General features: G+C 39.5%; 1 protein-coding gene across 1 annotated transcript in view; it reads left to right on the forward strand.

The window, feature by feature from the left end:
* RUVBL2 (RuvB like AAA ATPase 2) overlaps positions 1-21,484 on the forward strand; it is a 1,077,211-nt gene that overhangs the window by 59,593 nt on the left and 996,134 nt on the right. The window contains exons 2-3 of the mRNA XM_044083345.1: positions 6,658-6,712; positions 17,676-17,731. Of these exons, the coding sequence (XP_043939280.1) occupies positions 6,658-6,712; positions 17,676-17,731 (111 nt within the window). The remainder of the gene's footprint in view (positions 1-6,657; positions 6,713-17,675; positions 17,732-21,484) is intronic.

Below are 21,484 nucleotides of genomic sequence, written 5' to 3' on the forward strand. Positions count from 1 at the left end.
ACTAAGGAAAGACTTGTCCTCAGGTGCTATCATAAATTTGTCTGGCCTCCTTGGGACGGCTTCCACTGAATCTGGAGAGGTCCGTGCTTTTCGCGAAATGACCCCCAAAAGTTGATCATAAGGTGGTGTCACCCAACAGGTGGAAGGTCAGGAGCTAAAGGCCTCAAGATACACCGATTCATCCTCAATAGGATTAGAGGTCTTCCAATCACCCCTCTGTCTAAGGATTTCTAGGATGTCAGAGAAGGAGACATCCTCAGAGGGAGATCTAGGGGACCCTTCTGATTCCTCTAAATCAGTGTCTGATGTGATAGACTCATAGGAGTCGACATGTTTCCTCTTACATAACCTCTTCTGAGGGAGCTCTCCAGCGGGATAATCTGGGGAGGTCTCTGAAGAGGGGACGCCTCCAATGGGGGCTAATTGGGCCTCTGGTTCCCTATGCTGTGGGGGTGGCAGGGGGAAGAGGTTGCTGCCTGCTGCTGGTGGGACACAGGTTCCAAAGGAATGGCTTTGGCAGAGGATAAGGCCTTCTCTAAAGCTTTGAGAGCCCCCCCCCCCGCTCTGAAGAAGACCTCCGCTCTGAGGGGGGCGAATGGTCGACTCCTAGCAAGAGGGAACAGCTCCAAAGCAGAAGTGGGAGCCGAGCTGAGTCGAGCCGAGGCTCCGAGAGGGAGGGTCTGTTCCTAAGAGAAACCAGGGTGACTGTCCCCGTCGGAGTCAACACGAGAGTGTCGGCTCCCAGAACCCTCTGCTCCAGATGGAGCCATTGAGGATAGAGTAATTGGCTCAGAGGAAATAGGCTGAATCCCCGGAGCTTAAGGGTTGAGGACAGGGGAACCTGACGTAATAGGCTCCGAGAGCGAAGCAGTCAGAGGAGGAACAGTGATCAGTACGGGGGACGGCTCTGAGACCTCTCAATGTCCTCATCTGATGGGGTCCTGGAGATCTGGTGGAGACTGAAGGAGACCTCCTTCTCTCCAAAAAAGGAGATCTCAAAACAGAAGATACAGTCTCGATGTCAGGCAAAACCTGCAGTACCAAAGACAGTCTTGGAACCGATGGAATAGACTGCACCGAAGATGAAGCAGAGTCTGAACCGGAACTCCTTGGTTCTGACGCGTTAGACTTTTTGGTCGTCTCCGAAGTCGGGGCCGATGATTTTTTCTTTGAAGATTTTGGAGCTGCCTGACCAAGTTCCAGCTGTTACTGGAAGGAACTGGTCATGAGACCCCTGTCAATAAGCTTTCTCTTCCTTTCGTTTAACACACTTGTACTAAAAGCGTGACAGAAGGTGCAAGGTTCCTGTAAATGGGCCTCGCCCAGACAATATACGCAACTGGTGTGGCTGTCTGTAAGAGACATTTTCTGCACACACCTGTCGCAGTTTTTGAAGCCCGAAGGGCGATGATCCTTATGATCTTTATCTTTATCTTTAGACATAGTTGAAGACTAAAAAAATAAAGGAAGTTTTTTATAACATTCACACACACACACAGGGAGGAGAGGTCCTCTAACTTAAATGGGCACTACGGCCCTCTAATTTAGATGGGCCATACAGTCCTAAGGGGGAATACAGGTTGAAAACTTTCAGAAAACAGAAGCACAATACAGAAGAAACTATTAATATACATTACATATATATATATATATATATATATATATATATATAACGTATGACATAAAAAGGTGGTAGAAAAGGATTAAATAAGTAAAACATTGTTCTACTTGGCCAACGAGCCAGTAAGACACAACCTCGAAGCTTTCGTGGCAAACTAGATCTGGGGCATTGCCGTGCGGCACCGTACATTAGGGGTTAGCCTTGAGCCAGTTAAAAGCTGTCGAGCTTTAATATAGGCCGAGTCAGAGCTGAATATTGGCTCTAACCCATTCAGCAAGAATTATGACGAGATAGGACTACATAACATAATAACTGGCACTCATGGGGATTGGTAAATGCCGGATAACTAGTTTTTGGTTGCTTGAGAGTTCCTACTATTAAAAATAGGCCTGACTAATATTGTACACTATACTATTTATCTGGTTTGACTTGTTCTCGAGTTGGGGGGAGAGGGAATTTATTCCTATCTTCCTTTTTAAAACTCTAAAAACATAAGGTATTTTTTTTTTTTGCCGTTTGCTTGAGTTCCAGTTAACTGAGAGTTTACTGTAGTAATTTGGATTTGTCTCTTAAAGATTTTTCAGCGATGAAAGAAGTTTCAGTGGGAGCAAAATGATATTCTTGTTGCACAGAAAATGTATTAGTTTGTTAGTTAGACATGCCTAGGTCTGCAGCTATTCCTCATGTTTTGCCTACTTTAGAGAATATTTATTTTTCTCAGTTTCCAGTTTACCTGACAGTCAACCTCCTGCCCCCATATAATCTGAGAAGTTATACAGGGTATCTCAGTTTCATAAGTGTTTGTTTAACTATAAAGTAGATCCATCAGCAAATTCCTAGCCAAAGGTGGTTCTGCTAAACAGGTTGCTTCTGCTGCTGCTGCTTACCCAGTTCCCTTTGATAAGGATGGGATAGCTTTAGACAAGCTGGGAAAGTGGATTCTTCTGCTGCTTTAACTTTCAGAACTTTAAACTGACAAGTTCACCTGTAAAAGGTTTGCTTTTTATCTTTCGACAACCTCTCACCTGTCTTCAGAGTTACAAAATCTTTTGAATGCCTCTTTAATATCAACTTTTCATATTACGAAACATGTTGTACTTATGATGCTGCTGATACTACTTCGAGATGTTGCTTCTGGGTCAGTTATGAGAATATTTTCTTGGCTTCTTTTTCAGAACTTTCCTGGAAATATTATGGCTGAAATTTTAAATTCTCCCTTATGCAAGGAACGGAACTTTGAGTTGCTCAAAAACTATGATGAAAGGGAAAAGTTGATTCATGGAATTACTCATATTTTTCAACTCTCCTTTTTCAAGGCGAATAACAATTTCCTTTCCTCATTATCTCCCTTTTCCAATAAGCAATACAAGCAAGGTACCTTCAAACAGGTTTTTAACAAGCAATGGCAAGGAGGATCCAGAAAAAAATGAAAACCTGAAAGAATTGTGGACAGCAATGGACCCCCCCCCCCAGTCAACTTGTTCAGGATCCCCTCCCTCCCCTCCCCTCCCACTCTGGCAATCTCTTCCTCTCTCATCTTCCCTTGTGGCAACAGACTATTTCAGATCAACAATTCTAAAGGAAATTCAATAGTGGTACATTTGGCAGTGAGAATCCCTCCCTCTTTTCCAGGAATTCCTCCTTGCAGAGCAAACCAAGTTTACCTGTTCATTCCAAATCTGAATCCAAATGATTTTTTTAGGGAGTAAAATAATCTGTGCCTACCTGTCAGATGAGCAAAGGCTTTTTATCCAGATATTTTTCTGGTACCAAAGAGGGAAGGAAATTGGAGGCCTGTGCTACACCTTTCCTTTCAAAATCTTTGTGTCATGGCTTCAGAGTGCAAAATGTTATTACTTCAGCTCTTTCTGCCTCTGCTGTTTTTTGCTAGCTTTCATTGTAAATCTAGTCCTAAAGGGTGCTTACCATCACATTCATATTGGCAAGCAGTTAGGCAATTCTTAAGATATTCTGTATCTGAGTCACAGTATCCATTCTCTCTTACCCTGTGGACTTGCTACTTCACCGACGCCATTTACAAAATGTCTGCTTCTAGTAATTCCTTATTGTAGAATTCAAGGCATTTACATCTTTCTGCATTTGGAGAGTTGTCTTATCTCTCCAGATGCTATCCAGTTGTCTAAGAGTCTTTAGCAGCTGTTCAGAATCTGCTGCTGTGTCTTATCAAGTCCACTTTCGTAAATCTTCCCCCATTTATTCTAACAGAATTGGTTTTCCTGTGATGTCTGTTAAATTCTGCCCTGTGAAAAGATGTTTTTCCTCCAGAGCAGAGATGGCCTGGAATTCCAATCAAAGCCAGATATTTGCAAGGGGAATTTCTCAGTATTTATTTTGGGGGTACAACTCTTATGGATGAAAGACCAGAAGACCAAAACCCAGGTTTCCTGTGCCCAGACTCCACATGAGAAAAATACAGTGGTACTTTAGTTCAGTCTAGACTTAGCATTGTTATCCTTTATCTTTTCAGATTCCTATTTTGGGTGGTTTGTAAGGCGAGATGTTATCTGATCTGTAGGCTTTCTCTCTTACAGTCCATATGTCTTATTCTCCATTCTGACTCAGTTCCAGTGTGTCACCACAGATGCATCAGATCTGCCATGGGGAGTGGTTTCCAAATGTGTGAAAGTGCAAGGTCTGTGGAACCCCATAACAGACTGAAGCATATAAATGAGATGGGTGATGGCAAAGGTGAATGCTTTGAAAGCCTTAAATCATCTTTGGCCCCATGGACCTCAGCAAATTTATACAGATAACACCACAGTGATGTGGTACATAAACAGATATTACCCTTTTTGCAGACTTACTGAGATAGCCTGTGAGAAGTTAAATGATTTATGTTCTGAAGAAGTTCTTCATTTTATTAAAAAGAATGGAAGTGCTTAACTAAAATTCAGTTTGCACAATTCTCTTTTTCAAATATGTTTTCAACAGCGTATGAGCTAGCACCTGTGCTCATTCTGAGTCTTAACGCTTCATACATTCAAACAGAGCAAGGCTTGAGGGTCTGTCCTGTTTCTGCTTGACTGGAGTCATTAATGAACATTTCATTCTGGGTCTTCACCTCAAGTAGATTTGTTTGTCTCCTCAGTTACTGTACTCTGTTTTTCTATTAATTCCCATGTCATGTTAAGATTGTTGGCCATTTCTGATTGTCTCCCATTCTAACCATCCTCAAGTTGAGCAGTTTCTGAAAGGGGTGTTTCAGTTTCTGAAAGGGGTGTTTCATATCTGACTACCTAGAAAATAAATGTCTCCTTCTTGGAATCTGAACTTTGAGCTTGGAAAGCTTACTCTTGTTCCATTTGATCTTGCTCATTGGACTGAGTTGAGGTTCTTTCATATGGAAGAATATTTTACTCATTACATTAATTTTTTTTTCTAGAAAAGTATCTGAGTAACAAGCACTTAAGGCAAGTCAGCTCTATCTTATTTTACAGAAGGACAGTGTTTCTTTGAGAACTAACCTTTTTTATGGCTAAAGTGGTTTCATAGCTTACCTTGAGTCAGACTGTTAATTATCCTGTGAGCCCAGGAACACGGGAGAGAAGATTAGGAGCCAAATAAAATATAAAATATAGAGAATGTATAAAGGAAAAAAAGGAGTATATGCAGGCTGTAAGGAAACCTTAAAATGTAGTGTTGGTATGTACTGTACTTTGCCATTTGTGGACTGTAATGTAATTGTAATTGTGGAGTATATGCACTCAACCCAGATGTTTAGAATGACGTGGTAGGAAGATATCCTTAAGGGTATTGAACCAAAAAAAAAAATAGCAATAAAAGTACAGATTCAGCTGAGAAGACTGAAAATAACCATGCATGGGAGCCATCGGTGTATTGTAAAAGCTTCTTTACCTTTCTGCTGAGCTATTTTCAGCACTGTCTGATGAATGTCAAGCAAGATTTGTCAACATTCCTTTATCAACAGTTGGTTTGAACTCTTCCAGTGTCACATAATGGACTTTTTTGCAACAATGGACATTTGTAAAATAGTGTTAGATTGCATGAATTGAAGGATTAAACAATATATTGTCAGGTCTTTTTTAGCAGCATCTTCAAAGTGATGCATTTTTTTCTAACTTGCTCCTAGAAATATCAATACGGTGTAATTGTAAAAGAGCATCGGAACATTAGATGGCAAGAGACTATAAGACCCCTAGGCATTACGTAAATACTGTTAAATGTTCTTTACATCCATTTTTTAATAGTGCTTACCCCCACGAAAAAGTGCAACAATTTTTGTTTGTTGTAAAGCTTTGATTGTAACAACCAAGTGATCAAAACAATCAGTTGGAATTGACTGATAGTAGCACCTCCTTGTTAGTATATAGTAATCAGTATACCAAACCAGGGGGATATGCTATGACATTTTAATTATTCAAATAGTATAACAGGTAACCAGTTACTGTAATATCTAAAAAAAAAATAAATGTTCAGTACAATTCTGGGAGAATATGATAATCAAATATCTTTAAGAAAAGTATCTGTCCCAATCTTCTCTACGTTTATCTGTTCGCATGGCTGAAACCGTGAACAGAATCCATTTATGCTTAGAAGCGCAGGGAAACGAGAAAAATACATTGTTGTAGTTGGTTTTATTGACATGTCCGAAAATGGTGGTGGTTTTCTGTTTGTTGATGAAATCCAGAATAAAATGTATTATTTTTGTGAATCCTGCTAACCGGAGTAATTTATATATTGAATTTTGTGTGTGTGTGTGTGTGAGAGAGTTCAACTGCGATACTTTTGTGCAGCTATTTTGCAATAGATACAGTTGTACTGCTCCCATTTTTGATTTTATTTTGATACGTTTTTGCAGATATAGTTAAACTCTTTACATTTTTCAGGTTGTCTGCTTTTATTTTGCCAGATTTTTGCAGTTGTGCTGGCATTGTACTTTTTTTATAAACAACTTACTTTTCCTCTTATATTTAAGCACTGTATATGTCACTCATAATTTGTATTGCATTCATTTGGCACTTCTAGAATTATAATCTACTTTTTTCTTCGTTTAGACAGCAACAACTAAAGTTCCTGAAGTACGAGATGTTACCAGGATTGAAAGAATTGGTGAGTTTGTTTTATTTCTTCTGGTGATGCTTCCTAGTAGATGCGTTGTTCCTTTTAGTAACAGTGGCTGGTTTGTATTGGATATAATTCATTTGTAGTCACTATGTTGCTCCAGAAGGTTGTTAATGGCTGCCTCAAATCCTCTCTTTCTTGAGTTTGAGATTTGTGTCAGATTTCTGGATCTGGTTTGTTGTTATACTCATTTTACGCAATCTGATTATCTGCACTTAAAAATGTTGTTGTTGTTGTTGTGTCTTTCGGCTTTTCCCGGTTAGGGATCGCCACAGAGGAACTCCAGGTCCGCTAATGATTGGCAGTAGATTTTTATGTGCCGAGTTGCCATCCCTGATGCACAACCTTCAACGAAGGTACGCCCATTCACGCATGTCTCCACACAGAAGATGCTTTTAAGCTGAGAATCGAACAGGACAACGTGTTACTGTGAGGCGACAATGCTACTGCAGCACCACCACTGCAGATCCTGCACTTAAATAAAAATAAGCAATAAAATTTATATTTGTGCATTCCTCAAATTCTCTGTCTTGAGTTTGAGATTTGTCAGATTTCTGGATCTGGTTTGTTGTCAAATTCATTTTACGCAATCTGATTATTTGTACTTAAATAAAAAATCAGCAATAAAAAGTATATTTTTGCATTCCTGAGGAATGGGAACTGTATGGCTTGCTCTTGTCTTACTGCTGCATTAACTCTGAATGTTAGAATGTTTTCAGTGTGGTATTCTAGAAATTGTCTTTGGCTGATATTTTGTGACTGTTTAGCATTGTCAAGCATTGATTTCCTTTGCTTTTGGTACTGTTTTTATATTATATTGTTTTCAGTGCTTCAATTTTTACACTGCAACATTCCATTGTCCTAGCTTATGCCTGTTTTATTAGCAATCCAGGTGAGCAAGGTAGTCATTTTCCAACTCATAGCTTCTCTGTCTGCATTGTTTCCCCACATAGTATAGTATTGTGGGCTGTAGTAGTTTGTCAGTGGCAGGGGAGCATAATTTAGCTGATGAGTATTGCCTGATTGCAGTAGGATTGTCTTTATTTGTCTACTGTTTTGGTATATGTTAATGGATGCTGTGGATTCTCTAGGTTGTAACACTTTGTCAGTCATTTGTGATATCTGGAAACTTGACCCAGATAGCTTAGTAGTAAGACTTTCTGTTTCTGTGTTTTTTGGTCTTTTTTTTTCACTTTGACTGGTCACCAGGTTTGCAGGTCTTTTATTTATTTCTTATTTCCAGTTGTAGTGTTTCTGCTTAGATTGTGTTGATCATTAGGAGTTGGTAGCTTGGAGCTTGCGTTATTTTAATAACCTGGAGTGGCAAAGTGCTTGTGTTAAATTTAACAAAGATGCCAAGTTGAAGAAGCATAACTCTTTAGCTACTTATTTAGAAGGAAAAACATTAAAAGTCCTTAGAGAAGCAATCTAAAGAGAATGCTAATTTTCAGTATGAAACCCACTCTGCCATGCAACTAGAAAAAGACTGAAAAGGCACAAGGGGGAAAGACAGCTTTTCAGGATATTAAAGGCAGAAGGAAATGAGTAAGTTAAGGAGGCATCCAGGGATTCTGCTGAAGAAATACAAGTTCCCCATAAGCTGCATGAAAAAATATGCTTTACTTAATTGACAACTCCCAAAAGTGGGCATCTTAAACCTGTAATTTAAAGTAGCCTATGAGCATCTACTGGTTCTGGTGTTTCAGTCTATGAAAGTAAAACTTGATGGAATCTGCTGGAATAGTGCTGAAAGTTAAAAGTCTTACTAGAGTAACTTAACTCTGGTCAGAGATTTTTCCTCCCCCTAAACTGGCTATGAGTACCTGGATGTTTCTACCCTGCAGTTTGGTTAAAAAGTATTTCTATGAGAATTCTTCAGCATCGTACAAGAGTCTGCCTCATAACAGCAGAAACCTGTATTAGTCCCTCTGATGCACTGGTGAAGGTAATATGGAAACTTACAGATCTTTCCTGATACTAGTGACGGTTGTAGAAGGGGAAAAAAAAACATACAAATGAGCATCTCCCATGTCTTCTGAGGATCAAGAGGAGTTTTATGTAGATCAGATCAGATTGACTATCTTCCTTGCCCTGATTTTGACCTCAAGAACATAGTCTTAGCCCTCTGCTTCCCCTCTTAAGAAATTACCTTTTCAAAAATAATCGGTTGCATGGCGTATCCTTAACTAACCCACTAGTTGTCCCTGCTTTCGTAAGAAAAAATATGTAAAAAGTGATGAGATTATTAGAATTTGAGTAGACTATACCTACTTTTATTTGCAACTGTCAGGGCATTGTAAATGCTAAGTGTCAGTATCCAGGCACACAGCCTTCAGATTCCAAGCAGGGTGATAGGGCATAGAAAGATACCCGAGATGCTCATGATCTTTATAACACTCAAAGTTGACCTTGCCACAGTCTTTTATCTGTCAGTTCCACTAACTTGTTTTCTTTTTGAGGCAACCTGTTAGAGCATCTTCTCGAAAAAGAAAGATGCAGCTTTACATGCAAACCTAAAAGATGTGAAAGCAGTTTTCAGTGCCTTTGTGGATTATCAGAATAGTTTTCTTCAGGGGCACATGCACATTTAATGTAGAGAACCCTTTAGTGATGCTATACATTAACAGACAAGGGGTACCAGATCTTTCTAGCTTTACTAGGAATCTGCTTTAGTGAAAATAGTTACATCAGTGGAAAGTTGATTGTACCGTCACAAGTTGTGCTTAGGTAGTTGAAGCAGAGTAACCTTTCAGCCATATTTAAAATAATCATGCTGTAAAGTGAAGATTTGAGATTTCACCCTTATTTGATACTGCATTAACTCTGAGTAGGTGTATTCTTGGAGATGGTGGTGGTGTTGGGCAATGCCTTTCAAAATACATATTTGGAACATTAGTTCTCTGAAAGAGGTGTGTGTGTGTGTGTGTGTGTGTGTGTGTGTGTGTGTGTGTGTGTGTGTGTGTGTGTGTGTGTGTGTGTGTGTGTGTGTGTGTGTAAAATGTATAAAGTCACCAACTGTAAAAGAACCAAACAAATTTATTAAATCAAAACCAAACCAGTTTCATTCCAAGATATGCAGCTTCCTTCATGAATTCTAACATCTAATAAGCAAAAAGACAGCATGCTATTCTACAGGTTTGTTGTACATGCATACAACTGACATCACATTTAATGCTGTAGGGAAGGCAAAATTGCTGTCTGATACAAATCCTGATTGTAACTAATCCGCATAGTAAAAATACATTAAATGGGCAATGATTGCAATACTGAATTTGGTTATATTGTTCTTCTAGTGTAAACAAGTTTATCTAGACATGTACATGAACATAAATTTTGCAGCTGAATGAGTGCTTGTTATCTTCTTCTGTGTTATTACTAACCCCGCCCCTTTCTGTATTGTGGGCTTTCTCCCCATTTGTTATCAACATGGATTACTCATTCAAAAAAAGTTTCTGCAGGAAGAAAATTCTCCCATATGATATTAGACAAAAACGTTGCATATTCTATCTGGGTGAAAAACACACCACCTAAACCTGTTCCATCTGCTGGCTCTTCACATCATCTGTGTTAAAATGTCATTGCAAAACAATTGAGGTGTTTCCGAATGAAAATGCATTTTCATCCTAGGTGAAGTTATGTTACGATGTTAAACATTTTCAGTACTTTAAAGTTTCTCTGTTTCATATTCGATTATAAGGCATTCACTTTAATCCATATTCAATGCTTGAACGTAGACACCTGAATCCTTATCTTTCCTCCTCAAAGGTAGGGTACGCTTTTCATGTCTACCATATGCCACTGAGGCAGTATGAATGGCAAACATGATACAGTTATGCAAGTCCTACTTACCTGTAACATTAGATGTTTGTATTTCACTGTGCTTCAGCAGCAGCATACACCCACCATCCTCTTATTTTGTATCTAGTTTGATGGAATCCAGCCTTGTTGTGTTAGTTGGTTTTGGTTAATTGTGTGGGTGTTTTGTGGCTGCATATTGGTTGATTTCAGGCAATTCTTGTTTCTGGTTATTTTGATTCATCTTACTTGGCTCTAAAAGTCTGAATAACTGACTTTCTGTGACAGGGGTTAGGCTTTGCCTGATGGGAGGGGCTTACCCAATCCATTGTCGCAGAGAATCAGAGAAGGGGATTCTGAGCTCTAGAAAGTTGTCAGTTTGGGTTTGTGTGCAGGCACAGAACTCCTGTGTCACTGAGGTAGTGTGAAATTCAAACATCTACTGTTACAGGTAACCAACACTTAAGCAACTGTACTTTTTTACTCAGGATTATCCCCAGTGCATTTCCTGGTACTCCACTGTAATTTAAGGGTGGAGCGGTAGGTTTTCATTCTTGAAAATAGTTTTTTTCTGATTATTACTTGTTTTCTATTAGTTTTGTTCTTACGGTTTCTACTTAATATTTATTTGTATATTCTGGTGTTCATCATGACGATCACTGCTGCAGTAGCCTTAAACTACATGGGTTATATCCTGCTTATAACATCTGGCCAGTTCCCAAAGCTTTAGGGTGCATTCCACATGCCCAAACTATCAGTCAGCTCAAGTTGAGCTGGCTAAAAAGGTTTGGGTGCCAAGCCCTTCATAGCTTTCCTGCACCCAAAGAGTAGGCTTCAAGGATCAATGATTGGCTTGTATTGTTCCTTTGCTTGGCAGGTAAGTTCTCTTTGGGGAAAACCCTTCCATTAAAAAAAAAAAAAAAAACTTGTTTGTTTATTAATAACGTCTTGCTCAGGAGAGTTATTTTTAAGCTAAGCATTAGTGTTTTAATGGACTGCCATGAGTGTGTATTGTACTTTTAAATGGGAGTGGACTTTTTTATGTTTGTTTAGAAGATGTTTAACATAGTTGAAAACCATTTTTTTCTGGGGAGAAGTTGTGTTTATTTTACTTTTTGGATCTGGCAAAGTGTTTTAATGTGCTTTTTAATGTTTTTTTTTTTTTGTGAAAAAAATTACTTGTAAAGATTTTTAATGTTTACTGGCATTTGCTGCTTGTTTTCCTTGAGAAAGAGGCAACATTTTCAGCTTGACCATGGAGCAAACTACTGGTCCCAGTGTTGGTCCTTCTTCCAGCCTCAAAAGGAAAAAGTTAAGGAAACAGCTTTTGCCCCCACAGCAGGCAGACAGTTTGCCCCAGCTGCAGGTGAGTGACTCTGCAGTAGCCCTTGTTTGTTCCTCTGACCACTTATCTTTTACCCCAGATCCCTCCAGTGTAACACCTACATCCACTATGGTATGAGGGTTAGTCACATCCTGTGTGACTGTTGAGGTCCCCTCGATGGGCGAGAGAGAGACTGTGGTTCTGGGAAAGGGAACGGGGAAGATTTCCCTGTTTTATCACAATGTTGTGCCCATTCCTGGGGAAGCTACTGCTGCCATTAATAATACTGTTAGCCCCATTTTTCCTGTAAAAAAAAAAAAAATGGAAAACTAAACACTTATCTACTACTCCTCAAATTTCCTTAGGAATAGTTTATTGGGTCTGGCTCAAGGTTTAATTCAGGCTTCTTTTAAGGTGGTCTCTAGCAAAAGAAAGAAAGATGCCTGTTTTCCAGAAGAAATTCAAGATTCTGAATCTGAACTGGAAGATGAAGGGGCAGATACAGGGTTTTCTCCTCAAATTTCTGATTCTGACTGCAAGGAGAGCTCTGTTTCTGTTTTTTCCCTGTGGGGGGTTCTCTTCCTTCGAGTCTTTCCAGAATGTGCCAGTGTTTAGTTGGAGAACACTGAGGTTTGTCCGTCCATCAGAAAATAGTGTGAATGGTTACAGAAAGAATTTCCAGAACTTTCACCCATTCCTCCAGTTCTGTTAGCTTTGGAGAAATTATATGTCACTGCAATTTTCATGATAATTAGCCAGTTGCCCCTAAAAAGACAAATAGAATGTATACAGTTCCTCTGTCTTAAGTTTTTATGCACACTTCCTAAACCCAACCCAGCAGTTATAGCTTTAGTTAGTTCCTACTGCTGCTAACCATTTAGTTAATTCAAAGCCTCTTATAAGGATGGGAAAATTTTTGATGAGGTGGGAAAAGTGTATACTTCTGCAGTTTTATTTTGACTTTTTAATTGTCATGCTCGTATGTTAAAGTTTATTCAGATTTATGCTGAAAGTTTGAGGAATATTTTGTTTGCATTTTCTTCTTGGGAGGAAAAACCTGCTTTAAACAAGTTTCTTCAGTTGCATAAGTCATTCCTCGTTTACAGTGTGTACATGCCCCAGTTAATACTTCTTCCAGGGCAGTAGCCGCTGGTAGTGTTTCGAGGATGTTTGCCTAGTTGCATTCTCAAAAACTTCCCAGATGACGTTAAAAATGCAATTTTAAATTCTCTCTTTGGGTAGAGATTTAGGGATTCTCAAACCTGTCATCCAGTTTTGGCAGAAAACAAAATATACAACCTCAATAAAATGCAGGTACTCAGACATTTAAGTAGAAATGCAAGGGTGCTCCAAAAAGAATTCAGGAAACCCCCAAAACTAAGGGCTTTCCAACAAGTCAGAATGACTGTTAAGGGAACCTTATATTTACCCCACTCCACCCTTGCAGCCCCATTTCTATTCAAGGAAGTCTAAATCTCCACCTTTCTCTTTTGCAACAGTTGGTTTCAGACAAATGTGTTCTGAAGATCATTCATCAAGGTTAAAGATGGCAGTGGGAGAAAATTTCCTCCTTTCCAGGGTGTAATTCCTCAGCCACCATACCAGACTTTTTTTATTTCCACCTGTCCTTTATCACCTGCTGTCCCAGGGAGCAGTAGAGCCAGTTGCTTCTTCACAGGTGGGGAAAGGGTTTTATTCAAGGATGTTTTAGGGCTAAAGAAAGAAAATGCTTGGAGACCAGTTCTGGATCTTTTCTTTCCTAAACCTGTGGTAGTACCCAGGTTCAAAATGTTGTCAATTCACTATCTGTTACCTCTTTTTCTTCATTCAAGTTTCTTGGTAGCACTTGATTTAAAAGGTGCTTATCACACCCATATTCATTTGGACTTCAGGAGTTTCTTAAGGTTTTATGTGCCTGGATCACATTATCAGTTCTCTGCCTTATGCTATCCACTGCAATAAAAGTGTTCAGCTTCACTTATAGGTCATTGCAGGCTACAGTGTATCCACATTGTTCTATATTTAGATGACTTGCCTTTCTGTGCAGAGTCTTTTTCAAAGTGTCAGGAGTCTCTCACTTGGGTGAGAGATCTCTTACACAAATTGGGGTTCCAAGGGAACATCCAAAGTCTTTTTTTGACTCCTTCACAGAGGAATGTGTTCCTGAGTTGTCAGCTAGACACCTTAGTTCAAAGAGCTTTTCTTCTACAGGAAAAAGTAGATACATGTCTAAATCTGTTTCTGAAAATTTCCACTCAGACTTAGGTCGCTGCAAGAGAATACCTCAGAATTTTGAGTCTCATGGCATCTATGATTCTCATTGATACCCTGGTAAGACTCCATATAAAAAGATACAGTGGCATCTGACGTTTCTTTGGTTGCAGCACCAACATCCTTTGTCTTTTTAAATCCTAGTGCTGGAGTTTCAGAAGAAAAATCACTTGGTAGAGATGACAAATATCCCTAAATCCAGGTCCATTTAGATACAGTCAGTCACTACAGACACCTCTAACTTTGCTTGGTGAGTAGTTTCAGGGAGGATAAAATTGCATGGTGTGTGGGACACAAAGGACAGATGCAAGCAGATAAATTTGCCCTGATCATTGGACTCAATTTTCTGATTCATCTTTTGTCCCCAGGAACTCTTCCATTTGTTACAGGCAGTACCACAGTCATGTAGTATATCAGCAAGCAAGGGGGATCCAGGTTGTCCCCACCCCCTTGTCGATAGCTTTGGATATAGCTTTGCAGCACACTCTCACTGTACAGGCATCCTACTTTCTATCAGAGCAAAGTTGTGTGGTAAACAAGCTGAGCAGGACAAAAGCAGATCCTCACAAATGAAAACTAGGTCATGGGGTCTTCCAAGATTTGTTCCATCTGTGGGTAGTTCAAATAGACCTCTTTGCTTTCTGTCTTAACAGTCAATGCAAGAAGGCCTGGAGGAGAGATGCCTTTTTCTTTTCCTTGGACATGAATGTTCCTGTATGCTTTTCCAGTCTCCTGCACTGATAATCCTGGATGTTTCTGAAGATTCAGAAGGAATCCCCCAAGATCATCATGGTGACTCCCTTCTAGCCCAGACAACAGTGGTTCTCCCTTTTGAAAATTACCATGGGCAGTTATCACAAGCTTCCTCACAGACTGTTTCTACTAACACAAGATTGGGGAGTTTGATACACCCTGACTCCAATCAAATTTACTTGACTGTCTGGATGATAGGATCTGAATTCTCTTTAGGCACCTGTTTATTGAGGATGTGTAGCTGATACTAATGGAGGCAAGAAAACCTGCTAATAGAAAGTCATACATTAGCAAATGGAAAAGGTTTTCTAGTTGGTGCCAACAACATAACCAGCACCGATTCAGAGCTAGTTCTTCTCTGGTTTTACAATATTTGTTTGAGTTACTATCTTATTGCCTTTCTTACTCCTCTATCAAGGTGTTTTTATTGGCCATTTCAGCATGCCTGCCCATGGATCCTCCTCTTTCAATGCATTCTTGTGTCAAAAAAGTTTTTGAAATGGGTTTTGGACTAAGAGGCCTCCAAGAAAAACAGTGACCCCTACTTGCTATGGTAATTTTAAGTTAGAGAAGCTAACACTTGCTCAGTTTGAACCAGCTAGCCTGGCTAACTTGAAGTTCTTAACATGGAGAACAGTTTTACTTATTGCTCTGACCTGTGCAAGAGGGATATCAGAGTTTCAAGCTTTCAAAGTGAGGCGACCCTATCTCATTTTCCACAGAGACCAAGGTTTCTTTTAGAAATAATCATTCTTTTATGCCTAAAGTGCTATCCATGGTTACATTAAGCCAAACCTCCCCGTTTTCTTTCTGAACATAAAATGAGTGAAAAAGGATACTCCATACCTTGGATGTTCACAGAAAAGTCTGGTACTATCTTGACAGAACTAAATCTTCTAGATCTTTGGAAAAATTGTTCATTTCTTGTTAAGGTAGGAGAAAATGACAATCTTTCTCAAAGCAGACTATATCCAAGTTGTCTAACACTATAACCTTTTGTTAAACTTATCACAGCAAAACTATTCCAGGCAGGGATAAGGCCCATTATGCCAATGACTTGGCGTCATCTGTGGCTTTTTTCGCAAGGGTTGGATTCTCAGCAACTTGGTCTTCTGTATATACTGTTATAAAGCATTATAAGCTTGATTTCTTAGCTAGGTCTGGATCAGGCTTTACTAGCACCATTCTGCAGGAGGTCATGGACCTTTCTTCAGCCTCCCAAATGTATTGAGCTAGGATAATCTACCCTTATAGCTAAGGTTACTACAGCAGTGATCAGTCTGATTTAACATAGTACAGTTGTGTAAGTACACTTACCAAAACGGTAGGTGTTTTACTGTTGAAGTAGCTGCACCCTCACTCTATCCCCCTTATTTTCTGGTGTGTTGTTTATGCCAGGGTGAGGATATTTATTTTTTGTTCCTAGCATTGTCTTTTCAGGGCTCAGACTCCCTCTCTCTGATGGCATGAAAGCTCTGAATGTCTTGGCGTGTAAACATGTTTTTTAGTTAGCTTAGCTTGAACTGACTGCGACCGTTTGGGTGTGTGGAAGGTGACCTGAAGCTTTGGAAGCTGGCCGGTAGTTATATCCAATGCGGGATATAACCCATGTAGCTAAGAATACTGTAGCAGTGATCATTCGACTATCCAACTGTTATGGTATGTTTACTTACAGTGCTGTATTTTTTTTCACTGTTGCTCTGCTTTATGCTTTTATCCTCCATACAGAGCTACACTTTTATTTTGACTTGCCTTATGGCTTATAGTATTAGGACCTTTCTGTGCAATATAATACAGTTACTTATGTCTGTATCCTGTTTTTGTACATTGCTGTGTTTCTTTTATGTATCTATTTGTTGTATGCTATAACCAGTTCTGACTATTTGTTTGGTATACTGATTATTCTTTTGTTGAAGTTTTTGCCTGTTTTTTTATTTGAAAAATGTCCTGCTCTGTCAGTCCATCAACACACTTAAAACATTATTTTTATTTGTTTCTATGAAACATTTAGGATGTGGCTAAAGTTTTCAGTTTTGTGTCCATTCACTCCACTTTATTGTCAAATGAAAGATGAAATAAAAATGTATTAATTTTATTTAACTATCAATAGTTGAATAAAGTAACACTGTGTATGTGAAGAGAGTGTATATGACAAAGTACATTTAAGTAAACATTGTTACTGCTTGTTTCTGTAAGTGCAGTACATTGTAAAAAGCTATAGAACCAAGAATCCTAGTGTTTCATATGAGTATTTGATGGGAGGTTTGCTGGCATGAGGCAGGGTGCCTGCTTAAAACACAACTGGGCTGCATAAGCTAGTAACCTTGGTGTCAGAGGGCTGGCTAGGAACGGAGAGAAATGACTGGACTTTTAACTATTCTTTTTGTGAACATTGGGGTGTAGGAAGAGAGAGATTTTCTCAGGATATGCTTCAATCCTGTGAATCTCTGTTGAAGATTTGGGACATATAAGGAAGGCATCCATTTTTAAGAACGGTAGGCTAGTCTGATGGATTATGCCACCTGTATTATTGAAAGACATTTTCTCACTGAATCCATTACCTATCCACCTGCCCAGTATATGCTTACTGGGATGTCTGCAGGTAGGAGGACAGACATACAAAAAGTATTTTTTGCACTTTTGTGTAGTAGTAAAAGCTACAATCTGTTTCATTCAGAGAGAGCAGAAGGACACAAGCAAAGTGCAGGGAATATTTAAAAAGAGAAGACAGGAGCCTGTTGCATCATGCTGATTAAGTCTAGGATTGTTATAAAAAGTAAATGTCTTGCTTGTTTGTTTCTGTAACAGGAGCCCATTCACATATCCGTGGCCTTGGACTAGATGATGCTTTGGAACCTAGACAGGTAAATATATTTTCTGAAAAAGTTCTAAAAATTACAACCATGCCAGAACTAAAACTGTTTTTTTCCTAACCAATATGTCTGCATCAGTATTTATAGTTGCGTTGGTGGGATTGGCTACCTAGTTATTGGACCCCTTAGAACATCATCTTTTTTATAGTGAGTACCCTAAAGAATTGGAGTGTTGATTTCTGCTGTTTTGCTAACTTGTGGGCTTTGTAGAGTGTTGTGTGACTGTGTTAGTAGTGACATGAATATAGCTATTTAAAGCAGAGTGACAGTTTGGTAAGGGCTTCAAAACTGTTGCTGTATGAACAACATTCATAGATATATTGGGTTTGGTGAAAAAGCTCGACTTATTGGCCATTGAGGAACTTGATTCTCTTAATTCTGTGTTTGAACTGACAAGTGCCTATGTATTCATCCAGATCTCTGCAGAAGTATAACTTGTTGAGCTGAGTTGAAGAAGGGAAGCTAATTTCATAGGCATATATGGTTGATATTGTTTTTTACTGAGGCTGTTTATCCTCTTGTTCAGGTCAGGAGGGGTCATTCTTAGTAAAGGTCTTCAAAAAGTAAGGGTCCTGTAAGTACACTTCCCAAAGACGTCAATAAGACTCGGTAAAGAGAGAGCAAGAGAGGGAGTTGCTGTAGTCTTTCAGTGTATAACAAGCCTTGAAGCTTTTAAGTCTTGTTTGTGAGGAATCTTTGTACTTTCATTGTACCTTCTTCAAACATACCATATGCCATTTTGGTAGGTTACAGAAACATAGTTCAGTTTTCTATAATCTGTTTGATAAGATCTGTATAAATGGGACAGTTGGTTCTCCTGCATATCTCTCATTTTTTGGAAGATTAGGTGGGCAACCCCATATGCTTTGTGGACAGAATTGGCTAAATAAGACATATGTTGGGGAGCCTTGATCCTCTTGGTGAGGTACTTTTGTGGTCTCTCCAGCTGTTGCAAATGCCGGGTGAGGTACATACCAAATGGGGCATTGTACTCAATCATGGGTCTGATGAGGGAGGAATATAGGGGTACAATGACATCCTTGGATCTGGATGTGAATCCCTTCCTGATGAGGTGTGCAAGGTAGAATGTTTTTCTAACCACTTTGGCAACGTGGGTGTCAAATGAGAGGTCACTGTCGACTTGGGACCCTAGGTCTCTGATTACTTTTTCCGTACTCGGTGGGTTGCTGTCTGTGATAATTTGTGGGTACTTTGTTTTTCCCAAAGGGGATGACTATACATTTTTTGGCATTTAGTTTAAGGCCGTGACTCCGGCACCAGTTGTCCGTTTCTGTGAGGCCTTTTTGTAGGATGTGTGTCTGCTGGTGTATCGACTATGGCGCCTAGTTTGCAGTCATCTGCGAACTTTGTCAGCCACAGCCCTCCCATGTTTGCTTTAACATCTGAGAAATAAATGCCGAACAAGAGGGGTCCCAGGACAGATCCCTGTTGGACACCACTTGTGACTGGCTTTGAGTCTGACATTGCTCCAGCGATTTTAACTTTATGGGTTCTGTCCTTTAGCCAGTTTGCAACCCATCTAGTGACATAAGGGTTTACTTTTAAGCTGTTGAGCTTATCTATGATGCCTGAGTGGGGTATTGTGTCGAAGGCCTTAGCCAAGTCCAGGTATGCTGTATGGACTGCTTTGCCCTCATCAATGGCTCTAGTGACTGTTTTGAAAAAGTCAACCAGGTTTAAAAGGCAGGATCTGCCCTTTACAAATCTGAACTGGGTGGGGTCAAGTGTCTGTAGGTCCCCTATGTCTCTGTTTATGAGTTCCATAATGATTCTTTCCATAGCTTTGCAGACCAGGCTGGTTAAGCTTATGGGGCGGTAGTTTCCAGGGTCTGTAGAGGCACCCCCCCCCCTTGTGGAGTGGGACCACTGTTGCTGTACGCCAATGTTCAGGTACATATCCCGAAGTAAGGCTAAGGTTAAATAGCATTTTTATGTGTGGGTTTAGCTCCTCTTGGAGTTCACGTAACACGCAACCCAGGATACCGTCAGGTCCCATTGATGCAGTGTTTTTTGCTTTGTTTAGGGCGGTTCTCACTTGGACATCTGAGATGACCGGGAGATTACATTCAGCTGGGATAAGTATTTCTTCACAACTTAAAACTCAATGACAAGAAATGCATAATAGTACCTTTTGGGAAGTTGGGCACCAGGGAAGTTACCTCATTGATAAAATGCCCCTTAAAAGTAGATATGGTATTCAGCTGTTTGGTGACTCACGTTGATAATAATGTGGCTTTTGACTAATGTGTCTAACGTAAGAAAACCATGCTATGTCACTCAACTTATAAAAAAGGCCATGGCATCTAAGTCTAAGGAAGTCATCATGACACTGTACTCATCCAACTCAGCCATCATCAGACCCATCAATGATTATAACGCTTTCTTCGGTTTGTACCTGACCAGGTACATGCAACAACTGGAATGTCCACAGAAGTTACTCAGGAAAAGAAAACCAGGTGTAAACAGTGTCTTATACAGACTGTCTCTAAGCCCTGTTTCTATGCTACAGACTGCTGAGAGGTGGTTTATGCCTGCCATACAAGGCATTGTTGGATCCCACTCTGATGGACCTTTTGCGTATCCACAAAATGAGCAGTACTAGAACTGCTAGCTATAAGGATTTAAACTTTGCTTGTGATCTCATAGAATCTATGTTCTGTGGAATTGGCTTCCCATCCATGTCAAGCAGAGCCCTTCCCCAACCCTATTCACGCAACCCAAGCTAGCTATGTCTCTGATGAATAGAGGTAGCCATTGAATCATGCCCTAACTAGCATACACCCCTTAAAATAAAATTTTAAGATACAGTAACTTGTAGGATAAGGTTGGGTTTCATGGCTAGGCTTTTAAAGGCCCCAGTGGTCATTAGCCTAGTATACACATATGAAACTATCAACTGTGTTTCCATGTTTGCACTCGTGTATTTGATGAGAGAAATGCTTGTGACAGTTTTGAGATGCGAGAAAGGTGTCAACAAGGAGTGACCCTAAGACAGAGCCTAGACATACTCTACTGGTGATGGAGGATGGTTAGGATTCCTTCCATTTTTAACTGCTGTGTACAACCATGTAGTCAGTTGTGGACCCAAGTTGTTGTGGCTTCATTTACCTTCAGGTTCTTGAGATTATTTGTGATTCCATATTGGAGTATAGTGTTGAATGCTTTGTTCAGACCAAAGTAAGTTGTTCGGACTGTCATTCACACAAAATAAATTATGACATTAAGCATACATAGGTCATAGAAAAGGAGGTTTCCTTTCTTTTTCCAAATAAGTTATGTGATGATCTCTTTGTTTTGCAATATGGTTGTGAGGTTGATGTGTCTTTGGAAGGGCCTCCCATTATGTACTAGGACCACAGTAGCCCGCTTCCAGATATTAGGGATATGGCCATTTTTTCTTTATGGGTTTATTTACATTTGTTTTCTGGGATAGCCCAACTGAGTCAGCAAAAGCAAACCCCTTTTCATTGGGGATGTATGGGGAGAAAAGCTCCATATGTCAGTGTGAAAAAGACAAAGTACACAAAAGAAAATAAATACAATAACTGTCCTGGTAGAATAATGTAATACAGAGAAAGCTTATTAACAAGTAATATCAAACGCTGTTGATAATTCTGCAGTTTTGCATTTGCACTCATGATTTTTCACAATTATTTATATATACAATATATATATATATATATATATATATATATATATATATATATATATATATATATAATA

This window comes from Protopterus annectens, chromosome 9.part0, assembly GCF_019279795.1.
Source record: "Protopterus annectens isolate FY-2018-M chromosome 9.part0, PAN1.0, whole genome shotgun sequence".
NCBI classification, from domain to species: domain Eukaryota; kingdom Metazoa; phylum Chordata; order Ceratodontiformes; family Protopteridae; genus Protopterus; species Protopterus annectens.